Genomic DNA, 12,620 nt, shown 5'->3' with positions numbered 1-12,620 from the left:
TCATCTGCGGTGGTGATGAAAGCGGGTTCTTGTTACTGCTGTAATCCGTTCCATGAAATTGCTCTGTTTTCTTACCTCGAAATCAAAGTATCAGAAAATTTTGTCTGGTTCTGCCAGCTTGCTGTGAAAGCAGGTGAATCAATGAGATTGTTTCTTCTTTGCAAGTTAACAGCCTTGTTCAAGTCACACTACAGGAATGAAAGGTCCCTAAGGTAAAAATCTCTTTGATGTTACTGGATGCTACTGTTACAGTCATAGAAACCAGCAGGTTTTTTTCTGCCATGGGATGGTACTAAATGCACTGTGCTGAGATTGTTTCTTTCCCTGCAGGATTATTTCTACCAGCTCAACTGCATCACAGAAAGGGAAAAGTTTATTGTGCCAATCCGAGCTATAGGTGCCCAAGCTATCCTGGACTTCCCTGACCAGATGAACTTCTCCATCTGTCCAGTCAAGTACAGCTCCCAGAAAACTCTACTCGTTCGCAACGTGGGTAACTGGGAGGCTCGCTACCGCATCAGCGCTGAGAGGTAAAGGAGCTCGTCATCTTTGTGCAAACACTGTTGCATGATAACATGGTTGGTAACAACAAGGAACCAGAGCATCTGAGCTGCTGTATTGCATCCGTAGCTGGAAACAGGCAGGACATGTGGGTTTTGTTGTTGATTATAGTGTTTTAAGCATGATGCAACCTGTGATAAAACTCTGCATGCTGCAGCGAGGTTTTGTACTGCAGTGGTGTCTCCAACACAGCATCTCTCAAGATGGATTCTGTTAGATTGAAAGAGCACACGAAGGCAGGCAACCTGGCTGTCCTTGGGCTGTGTAAGATGCTGCGTGGCAGGCGACAGCTCTAGGAATTCGGTTCCTGTAGACCGAACACACTGTTAAGAGATGGGCAAGCTGTGAGCTGGTGAGAGAGACATTTAAGAATTTACCAGCAGCTGTGTCTTTATATGCAAGTGCCATTAGAGATCGTAGATCAAAGCAATTGGTATTGAGGCCCTGACAAGAAACTGTGTGGTCCAGGAACTTTGTTTTCCAGTAGGTTTGGTCTGGTCCCTGGGACCAGATACTAAGTAGAATGAACTTTCAGGTGGAGATGAGCAGCCACTGGCTTCAAATCTGCACCACAGCCCCAAAGCAGCATGCTAATGAGAGCACAGGCAAAAGATGCAGCAAGTGTCTGGTGCATGGATTGGGGGCCTTTTCTTCTAGAGCTTTATCTCTCCCAGATTTCCGGGAGAGTGCTTGAATCTGTAAGTATCCAGCTTGCAACCTCCTGATCCTGAGTGTCTTCTGAAGTGGTTCCATACCAGTGTCGGCCAAAGACACCCATGCTCTGGGAGGCTGCAAGCACATGGTGTTCCAGTGGTCCCGAATCAAATGCTTTACATGAGTTGTGTTGTGGACAGCCTCTTCTGCTCCTTCTGGTCTCAGAAGACAGTCACTGGTTTCCCAGTTTGCTGAATGGGAGAGGGTGATGCAGCTGCAGGGAAACTAGTTCAGTTGGCTGGTAATTCATGGTGACTTGCTTGGTCCCAGAGGTCTTGGTGTAGGAGCTGAAGTCAAGAATGCAGCAAAGACCAGCAGTCTGACTTGGTGCACCTGAGTTGCTTCAACTTCTTCTCCAGGAAAACAGGGCTCAAAAGGCTACTCTTTACTTTTCTCTTGTGAAACATGAGGGTTCAAGAGGAGCTTCCACCAAAGCCTGGCAAGGCTACTGAAGCATGCTTCTAGGATGCTATTTAAGGAAGCTGCTTCTTTTCCCTGTGGAAACACATAGACAGGAACTTGTAAATCACTGCACAGTTTTCCTCTGGGATCTCCAGATCTAGTTGTTGCCACCAAAACAAATACTCAGTAAAGTCTAGCATCTTTTTGCAGTGGACTCTCCAACTCTTCTATTGCGTGATACAGCACATGTCGTCCTCCTTGATACAGATTTTAAGAGTTTCTGAACTTGAGCAAATATTTCCACCCTGATTTGCAATAAAGAAATGGGAAGCATTGCAAACGTTTTATTTCAAACTACACAAAAAAATATTCTGAGCAACTGGATTGCATGTGTACAGGGATGGAAAGCTGATATGATTTTTCTTGTCAGCTGAGGGCATCTGCCATCTCTTCCATTTCATGATGAACTTTCGAAAGCCACTTTGAAATTTCAAACAGGTGATTTAAATCTTTGAACATAAGTAGCATTTTATTCTAATTAAGTTTTCCTGACTTTCATTCAGATTTCTTTTTAAACACTCTTAAAAGAGTATTTAAAAATATATGCTTGCATGTGAGAGGAGGAGGAGGATGATTAGTGGAATAGAAGGATTGCGAGATTTGTCTAAGCTGATAGATCCATCAGGTGACCTCTGTATCCTTTATTATCTCTCTAAACAATTTCAACTTGTGTTTTCTGGCCTGAGCATATTCAGGCTCTTGCCCATTCACAAGTCAGCTGCAGATGCCATCATTTCCTAGTCCATCGTGCTGCTCATATCACGTTTACATGCAGCTTTTCTCTGGATTTCCTTCTCTGTGGCATCAAGCATAACCTGTCTGCCTTCACCTTCAGTGCATTTTTCAGCCCATCTCCAATCCTAACCTTTCCCCTCAGCTCTTGCATCTGGTCACTTCATGATAACTTTCCCTGCCTGTTACTCATTTATCTGAAGGCTATGATGTTTTCTCTTGTGCATTTCCCTCCAGGGAAGGGCTCTAAAGTGAAGCCATGGGGCCAATTCAGCATCCTTCTGCTGTTCCCGTTTGGAGCTCTCCCTTGCCATGGTTTCTACCAGAAGCATGGCCGCATTTTGACCACTTTTCATGAAGGGAGAAAACCACCAAAGCACTCCCCGTTATGCAGTCTGGCTTAGTGCCTCTCCTTCCTCTGCATGTCCATACCCAGCTCTTAGCTGCATAGCAAGGTAATAAAAAGTAATAATAGTATAAATAGAGAAAGTCTCTTCCTGTTGTCTCTTTGTTAAGGCAGGATAATGAGTTTCTGCTCCACGACATTCACAGAGAGAAATGTCATTCCAGTACATTCGAGTTGAAAAGGGTGTCTGGAAGCAGATCTCAGTGCAGCACTGCCTTTTCCTGACATGGCTGACATTGTGCTGTGACATGCTATGGGGCTAGAGGGGATCAGTTTGAGGCAAGATCCATTTAGGAATGTCCCCACCAAGCTCTGAAGGCTCAGGAAATTATCTTGCGAGGCACAGTGCCTCGAGCCCCATTGCATCCCTCCCTGTAGTACCCATACGCTACATGGGGGCGTGAGACTGGCGAGTTCCCATAGGACATGCAAAGACCATCCAAGGACATGAAAATTGAGCCTAGGTGCAGTGAAAGAGGGAAATGCAGACCTTGCGTGATGCCGATTCCACACATGATTTTTTAGCACAGAGATGGAGTCTTGGATGCTTTGACTGTAGCGGACTGGGTTTACTGGAAAAGTTATATTGCTTGACTTTGGTTGTTATACCATTACTAAAAAAATAATGTATGTGAAGATTAAATGACCATTGTTAGGGTTTTTTCCTGCAATAGATCTTAGTGGACAGAAGAGGCAATTCAATCACCAGTAATTTTACTGTCTTCCTTGGGTTTGGAGGTAGCTTGTAATGAAATCTATTTTCCCAAACTCAAATGATTTTATAATGCCCCAGTAGACCAAAGAAAGGTTGGCTGCAGGAGATAAACACTCCACAGCACTTGAAGTGTATTGCAGCCTCCTTGCACACTGTGTGTTCCAAAGGTGTGGTTCAGGAGAACAGGCAGCATGGTGGTTTGAGAGCCTGGGCCACAGAACTGCCAGCTTTGTTCACTTGTCAGTCGTGTTTCTCAATTCTGTCAGGAGTATTTGGCCTCTGGTATCATCACGGGATGCCCAACTGTCAAGATGGGGAGCTGTTGCCTGGTGAAAGTAAGCAAGATGTAAATGCCAAAATATATCATTATGAAATTGCTTACGAATCTAGTGTTGCTTTCTTTCTGAAGGGCGATAACAGGAAAGATCTCAGCAAGTACTGATGGGCAGGTCTCTCCTCAGTTGGTGTGGCTAGATAAGTTTATACAAGCTGGGGACTGCAAGGTGCCATTGGGAGATCTGGGCTTGCGAAAGTCTAGATGTTGTACAACAAAACAAACCTACAAATGGACATAGTTAAAAAGCATGTCAGAAGAAAATGCGCTATTAAAAAGCCTCCAAACCTTAGCTTTTCTGTCTTTCAGGAGCAATAGTGATTCATTAAAAGAATAGATCTAACAGGATGTGAATTATCCCAAAGAACAGCTCACACTTAATGGATAAAAAGCCAATGTCTATCCCGCTAGTGTCATCTCTTGGCAGTGGTTTTCATTTGGCTATGACGGTGTGTCAGGAACATCTCCTTAGCATCTCATCTGTAGGCTGCAGATAACAGCTTAGTGACGGTGACTGAAATTCAGGGGAGTTAAGTTTAACCAGGGAGCTTGCATCTTTGGGTCTTGGAGAACCAGGTCCATGTGAGGGATAACGAGCTCCTGCTACAGCAGGAAGAGAGTTGTCTTGTGGGTACAGCATGGGATGGGATGTAGGACAGGCAGTGTCTGATTTGTGCTCTGTTTCTTGGTCCTGAGAACTAAGTCCTGAACTTGGCTGGATCCTCTTCTGACAATTTGAAAAGGTGAAAGTATCTTCAGGAGGGTTATTCCCATCCTATCCCATCCATCTGAGGGCAGGAGTACGTAGACATGGGGAAGGCGCAGGAAGGTGATGGGATGGGAGGTAGTGCTGAAGTGTTGCCTAGGATCCCCTTTAACTGGCAGCTTATCTGTTCTGGCAACATTTCTGAAAGTTAAAAAAAAAAATAAAAAAAAATCTCTGCCTTTCCCACACCAAGCAATGATCCCACCCAAGTCCTGGCAGAGACCTGCAGCAGTCCTGGCATAACCCTCAGTGCAGATGCAGGACTGTGTAGAACAGCCCAGTTCTGAGGCTGGTGGTGCCTTGTCTTTCTTCCTCTCTCCAGAGACTCAGGCCCAGCACACAAACATTGCAGCCCCGTGCTTCGGTGGCAATGCACTCACTGGTTTTAATGGGAGCAGGGCAGGCCCCTAATTGCAGCAACATCTCCTTAATGAGCAGAAACTCCAGCAATTTCATCAGCTGTCACTACTTACATGAAAAAAGTTCATTTTATGCATGGCTCCAGTTGTTCTCAGTATTTTTCTGTGTGTTGCATGCTCTAATCATGGTAAAAGTCTCCAGAGCATGTTTTTAAGGTGACAAATTGACCACCAGCAAAGCACTAAAAGCAATAACTTCTGTTTTCTAAGTGGGGCTGTAGAAGAGCCACAAAGCCCAACTGCAGAAGCATGTTTCACCTGACTTGTCCCTTTGCATTAAAGCACTGAGTTTTGTGTCTGTCAGCCAAGAGCCATTTACCTGGTGACAAATCATAATTGTTCATATTAAATCCAAAGTACCCCAACAGATTTTCATAATTATTTCCAATGCATTGCACAGAATTTGCCTGGTGGGCCAAGCAAACAGTTATCGAGCTTGGATTACAACCCAGAGTCCCAGATTGCAGTGCTTGTGGATACACAGAAAACCTCCTGTTAAACTCACCTTGATGTGCTCCTGGTAATGGCACTTCATGTAGCCGGGAGTTTAATGGTTCAGGCTGTACAAGGGATCCTCCTGCCTTGTCTTGTTTCCATGTCACTGTATCTCTCTAATCTGTGTTTGCATTTATTCCGCTTTTTCTGATCATTCCTTTTCTTAGAGCAGCTTTCACTGTAATGCTGATGAAACGTGCCCTTTCTTAGGCTAAACTAGGATGTTTTCAAGGTAAAAAAATAAATTCTGCAAATTAAATCATATTTACTCTGTTTTTCAGAAAGACACTTATTGTCCCTCCTGTCTGATTGCTAGGCTGCAGTCTCACTGGGACAGGTAGTGCCCTGCATCTCTTGAGGTTGAGTTTATAGGTGGCAGGAAAAGACAGAGTCCTGAGGAAGTCAGTGTCAGGTTGTGCAGGCAGATAGCTCTCACCCTCTCTGTGCTCCTCAGAATCCGTCCTCTGGCTGTATTGCCAGCGGTTAGACTCCTGAGCCTCCCTGCAGAAAAGGGGATGCAGAGTATGGGGGAGGTGAGGTCGTTGGACACCACGGGATGTTTGGAGAGCTGGATCTCTTCAGAAGCGAGAGTCCGTAGCACCATTTCTGATCCTCTATGTTCTGTTCTTTTCTACTGGCTGTGGCTTGTTTGCTTCCTGCTTGCACAAGTGAGCTGAAGTGGAGTAGGCTGCAAAAGGAGTGTAGTCCCCGGATTGCCCACAATAGCCCTGATGTGTCTCTTTCTCTGCTTTGCAGCCCCTTTTCTGTGGATCCCTCCATCAGGACTCTTGGGATTGGTGATGCCATGCAAGTGACAGTGGAGTTTCACCCGCTGAAGACAGGGGATCATTCTGGGTCCCTGGTAGTTCACAATGACACAGGTAAGTTCTGGGCACTGCGTGGTGCATGCTCTCTGCATCCTTCAGAACAGAGCCCCTTCTAAGCAGAATAATGTTAAACTTGCTTTGCAAACTACTTCTAAAAGTTTTTCTTTCAAAACCTCTGCACATCTCAGTGCTTAGAAGGGAGCAGATAAGGGGCAAAGGCTGAGCCTGTTCTGTGTGTCCTGTGTGACTGTGTGCTGGTCCATCCCTGCTGTCAGCACAGTGTTCTCCACCCAGCACGCCCCATGACAGTCATCTACCATCATTGCCCGTTGTCGCAGCCACCTTAATTCCCTCTCCAGGTGTACCTCCCCTGTCCTTTACCTCGGGGAAAAAGTAACAAACAGTTGGTGTTTAGGGAGTTGTTAAAGTGGGTCCCCCTCAAGCAAGAATGAGATCTTTGGCATGCTGCTTTCCTGGGAGTTGCTGAGTGGAGGAAGGAGGAACCTTGATTTTCCATTGCAGTGTGCACATGCAGGTGTGAAGTTTTATTCCTAGACAATGCTCTGTTTGAAGTGGAATGTGGAGAATGCATGTCTCTGTTGGACTCTCTCTAAACATCCCCTATCTCTTACACATCTCTGTCCCCTGTACTGCTTCTCTGTTGTCTTGCCACAGACCCTTTTTTTTATGTTGCCCACTACCCGTCTACATCCCACACTTCAAAGAATCAGGACTGAAGCAGCCAGGGCTTGAGGGCTCATGAGGTTTGGCAGAGAGTGCTCACTGCCTCCCGAGATAGGTATAAAATTTATACTAGGGTATGAGAAGCCAAGCTCGGGCAACAGAAATGGTGTGAGCTTTGTAAATCACTTTAAGAGTAAGTGGGAAATAAGAAAAGGTGTGATGTTAAAATGCTTTTGTCTGCCTTGGTTAAGCAGAGGTATCTCGTGATGCTGATCGAGACACTTCCTCAGTTGCCTGTGCATTTGGTGTGCATTTTCTCTTGCCTGAAAGAGAGGTTTGTTTTGTCCCTATTCCCGAACTTCGTTCCTGGGAAGTGTGATGTCCTCACCTAGGTACGACTGTGATGCTTTAGCCCAGCAATGAGCATTTTATTGTCTTGAGTTTCTGGAAGTTATAGAAATGCTCCTATATCTTCCAAATGTTCCTTGTAGCCTTCTGAGTTATCACAGCTTTGTTTAATATTTTTCAGTCAATGACATACTCAGAGAGAATGGTTTATGCTCATTCAGAGAAGCTCATTGGTTTGGGTAACACTTTCTTGACAGAACAACCGAAATTTCAGCAAACAACAAAAGGTGCCTCATTTGTCTGCATTTAGGGAACCTATAGGATAAACTTCAGAGGGATAGATCTTTTTCTGGGTTGGATCAGGGCTAACTACACTAGAGGTCAGGGCTGGTGAAATGAAAAGTCCAAGGGAAGAATCCAGGGCTGGGATCTTCACAGCTTGCTTTGAAGACCTGAGTTCTTGTTCTTACTGAAACACCTGATCCCTCCATGGTTAATCTTTGCAAAAGTGATTTTCATGGACAGGCCACAGGGACCAAAGTATCTGCAGGCTCTGAGATGGGCAACTTCCCCAGAACATGGTGCAGCTACCTGGGAGATGAAGGCAGGATTTGTTCCTGCCTGTCAGTACAGTGCTGCAGTTATTTTTCAATAAACCACTGACTGAGAAGGAGAGCGAGCAATAACTAAGGGATTATTTCTCAAACTTTGAAGCATACAAAGAAGTAAAAGGCTGCTGAGATTAATTGCTGAAGTGAAACCAAAGCATTTAATCAATCAGTCTTAAAAGCTGCTTGTTGCAGGTGTAGTGCAGAGCCCCAGACTGTGTTACCCAGCCTGGTGGGGCGAGCCCTGGCTGCTTTGTCCTGCGCTGTCAGACTCCCTGCGACTCGCATACAAAAAGCAGCTGGGTTGCTCTTTCAGAGCCACCAACAGACTGTTTCTTATGAAACAGCAGCACTAAGAGCAAAAAATCAGTGTAGGGTGTTGTTTTCCTTGCTTTACTGTGTGTCTGTACTGACTTGCTCACAAGTGGCAGTAGTTCTCAGTGAATCCCACTGTTGTTAGTGTGACTGATACAGGATCAGGTGCGTGTTGTATGGCTTTAATTTTTGCTGAACTTGAGTCAAATCTGTCCCTAGCATTGCTTAAGCAGACATGGAGCTCTTCCCTTTGCCTGCTATTTGGTTGATTAGAATTGTGCCTCCTTTACACTGTTCTGGTTAGGAGTGCAGGTGCTGTCCCCTGGATAGACTGTCCACGTGGTCGTAGTTGTGTTGCTACAAACTTTACAGGTGAATGTGAAGAAAATGTCTTTGCTGCTAAGAGCATAATGATTTACAATGAAAATTTGACCTTCACTGCTTTACATGTCCCAACTCCTCCATTTCCCCCATGTACATGGATCTGGGTGTGAAAAATCCCAGCTTACACTCCAGCTGGGAATGTAAACATGTTGGGATGCTGAATCCCTTTCCTCAGGTAGAATTGGTGCTGGGTTTGGCTGAACAGGCTTACTTTGGTAATGAGGCCACCCATGCAGGGGCTTGGCGGTGTGTTAGTGGTCACTGTACACATGCAGGAAACTCATGAAATCCCAGCCCTGGCTGTTTATTGCTGTTTGAGGCTGAACAAGTAACTGTAGTGCAGATGTGCCAGCACCTCTGAACATCTCAGCTACCCATGAGGATAAAGCATCTGAGAAAAGCACTGCCTTGCTGTGATAGTCATCTGCAGTTTTGTGTAGGCTTGGGAGAAAACAACCACCTTTGTAGAGCTCTGTTCTCTTTCCTCTAAGAACCCCCTTTCGACCAAGGGTCTTGTCATCTGTCTTGCAAGGCTGGCTTTACAATCAGTGGGTTCCAGGAACTCGTTTGAAAATGAAATGAAAATCCTATTGATGTAGTCTCTAGATAAAGCCTTTTCCTTTCTCTTTTTTCTCCTTTGTAAATCCACTGATGCATGTGGACAGGCAGCAGGGTTTAACTGAGGTTTAGCCCTTGTTGTGCTGCATTTTCTATTCCTGAGATCACTCAAACAAGTTGCTGAGTGTTCTCAATTTGTACTGACTTCAGCCAGAATGGAGGAGGCTCAGTACTTGCCTGAGCAAAGTCCCTACCTCGTTACACACTTGAGTCGTCCCTGTATTGTGCAGGATACCGGGGTGGGAATACAGAAACCATTTTCTGGTTTTAATCTTAGTCTTGTGCCAGTGTTTACAGGGGCTCTGATATTTCTGTGAGTAGCGTTAAGTTACTGTTGAGCTAAATTCATGGCAACAGACCATGAGCTTCTGATGCCCACCGCTGTGTGCCACTGCCACTCCAGTCTGCAGCTGTTCATCTTCGTGCACTTCTCCATTCCTTCCACACCAGGCAGATTTATGGTAGCTGCTTACAAGTTCTAAGAGGTGGGGAAATCTTCCACTTCCTAAGCAGCAGCCCCTTTTGAATCCAAAGCTCCCCTGTGGTGCACTAACCAATGTAATTTTTTTTTTTTAATTTGTGTTTAGTGCTGGCAGATGGTTAGAAACTGACATTATTCTGTGAGTTTTTAAAGAAGGTCTTGTTTCCCATGTTATCCTAAGGTGTAAGCCAAACTGATGCTGTACAAGAGCCTTCTCTAGATTTTCCTTGGGCTATCAGGCATTTAAAAACTTTGCAAAGGGATTTTTCTGTCTGCCTGTCGTACGTGGTGAGTGCACGTTGTGCTTTTTTTTCCTTTCTTTCCAAGGAAGAGTGGGCTTGGTACTGAAGTTGCTCAGCTGGCTCCCAGGAGTTACTTGGCTGGGAAGAAGGAAGGTCTGAAAACTCTGGAAAGGAGGGAGCCTTTGGTGGGAGTCTGTTTGGGAGGGTGATGTGTTGGCAGGTACTCCAGCAAGGCCCCAGTCATTGGTCAGTTGATGTGCACAGCCGGGGACACTCTCCTCTTCAGTGGGGTCTGAGGTGGAAAGCAAAGATGCCCTCGCTCTGGTCGTTGAATGGCGTGGGAAGACGCAGTGTAGATTTGCAGACTCAGGCATAAGCAACAGGGTCCTGGCTGAGGAAATGGGCTTGCAGGGCTGTAGTGGGCAGGATGGGGTGGGCCGTGCCCCACCAGTCTTGTTTTAAGACATCTTCACAAACCCACAGCAAGTGAGGGCTCTGCTTCTGCAACACAGTGAAGCTCTCTTCTGTGTCCCATCCTGCCCTGGGCTATCACTTGTTCCTCTGAACTTCCCTTTCCTGCCCACGTGCCCCCAGGCATCTTTGGGTGTCAGCAACAAGGGATCAAGAGAGACACAACACTGGGCAAGCCCTCACTGAGGTGGGACTCCTCAGAGTCACCTGAATGACTTGGATGCAGAATTCCCTGTGACTTGAGTGGAATGGCAACCCAAAGGCCACCTGGGCACATTGGAAAAATCTCACTGTAAATACTGTCGCCTTGGGGATAAATCTCTACAAACACACCCAGAAATAAGGTGCTGACAGTGTTGCCATCCTCATTCTGTACACAGGCAGCTGTCAGGATGTGATGAATCTGCTAATCTGTGGAACTGCTAATACAGCTAAAAGCTGTAACAGTTTCTTCTGTTACTGGTGGTTTGCTTTGTTCCTCGTACTTCCATCAGCAAGTGAGATGAACAAAGACTCTCCTGTGCTTTTTTCCAGGTGAAGATATTCACACAAGCCTTTATGGAGCAGCTGTAGATGTCAACATCGGGCTGGCCAGGAGCTCCCTGACAGTTGAGAAGACTTACCTAACGCTGTCAAACCACAGATCTGTAGTGATTCACAATCGGAGTGAAATCAAAGTCTATTTCCAGTGGAAGGCTTTTTCTACTCAGGAAGAGGAGGATTATCAGAAGCTGAGGTTCGTTTGAAAGATTAATTTCAGCAAGATACAATGCCCAGGGGTAAAACGAACGTATGGCCTCAAGGGGTATTGGTGCATTGAATGGTTTAAGACAAGTAAACCATCTATGACATCAGGTTGCATGTCCCTGGGCTTTAGGGTAACGGAGCTCAGTGCCTCCCATTCCAGCTCCCATCCATACTCCAGCTGAGGATGGTGTTTTGGGGAGGAAAGGTTGATTGCAGTGACTGGATTTCCTCAGCCAATTTGCATTTGTGGGAGCCCCAAACCACTGAGATCCAGAGACCCCTGGGCTATGAAGGGTCCATGAAGGTGAGGAAAGTGTCAGCACGCATTCCCTGGGACTGCACTGAGTAGCAGCACTTAACATAGCTGCAGGTAGCATAACTGTTACGATATTCACTGCAGCTTCTTCCACTCCAGCTTTGATAAAGTGACAGGCTCCTTCTCTAGTAATGTGCAGAGTAAAGGGCTTCGTTGGCCCAGCAAGTTGAGGCCATCCTGCTGTAGGATGTTGAATTGCCTTGCACTGTCCCGATTTCCAGCACAATGAGGTATTTCTACCCTTCCTCAGAGACTGGGGAGAATTTGAAGGTGAAGGGTTCCGCAGGGAAGGCAGGGCAGCACAGAACAGAGCACATTTGGTCTGCAGCAGCCTGTGTCTTCATGGTGCTGAGAGATGGGGCAGGTTCTTCCAAGGGTCTCTGTGGTGAAGCTTTGAAATTCCCCTTTCAGGCAGCAGAGAAACATTTATAGCCCAGGAGGATGAACTGGAAATGACACTTAAAAGTTTGGGTGATTAAGGGATCCTTGTGGGACTTTTCAGACTTGCATGGATGTAGGTGTATAGGAGTTAGCTCACAGCTGATCAGGAAACTGCCTTAAACTGGAGCACTTTTTAAGGGCTTCTGAGCCAATAAAGTTCAACATAATTAGGTCAGAAATGCCTCGAAGGCCAAAACTAGTTTTCCACTGTTCTCTATTTTTAATTACACAGTGTGTGACTTCCATGCAAGCTCAGTGTGTTAAAAGAAAACCTCATTGCCTTCTCTGGGCACTTGCCTGGACCATTCCTTTACCGCTCTCTCCTCACCTGCCTGTCTCAGACTGGACCCTGAGTGATCCTCTTTCCCCTTGGAAGCAACCAGGTTTCCCCACAGTTCACTTCAACCTGATCTTTTCCAATTACATTTGATCTCGTGCCAGTTTGTGTCCTGAGTCTGACCAGGACGTTCTGTTCTTCCTCCTTGCAATCTTAGGGATGGTCATACTCCAAGGCCACTGTCCTGCTGTCAGAGA

The 12,620-nt window shown here is 45.9% G+C and overlaps 1 protein-coding gene across 1 annotated transcript; it reads left to right on the top strand.

Moving 5' to 3' along the window:
- The first annotated feature begins 328 nt into the window (after positions 1–328).
- LOC141962316 (hydrocephalus-inducing protein homolog) lies at positions 329–11,351 on the top strand. Its single transcript, XM_074910280.1, has 3 exons — positions 329–530; positions 6,361–6,485; positions 11,117–11,351. The coding sequence occupies exons 1-3, from the start codon at positions 430–432 to the stop codon at positions 11,326–11,328; spliced, it is 438 nt and encodes a 145-aa protein (XP_074766381.1). The 5' UTR covers positions 329–429; the 3' UTR covers positions 11,329–11,351.
- Positions 11,352–12,620: the final 1,269 nt, after the last annotated feature.

This window comes from Athene noctua, chromosome 7 (genome assembly GCF_965140245.1).
Source record: "Athene noctua chromosome 7, bAthNoc1.hap1.1, whole genome shotgun sequence".
Classification (NCBI taxonomy): Eukaryota; Metazoa; Chordata; class Aves; order Strigiformes; family Strigidae; genus Athene; species Athene noctua.
Note: the sequence above shows the minus strand (reverse complement) of the source record. Positions and strands in the feature narration are given on the sequence as shown.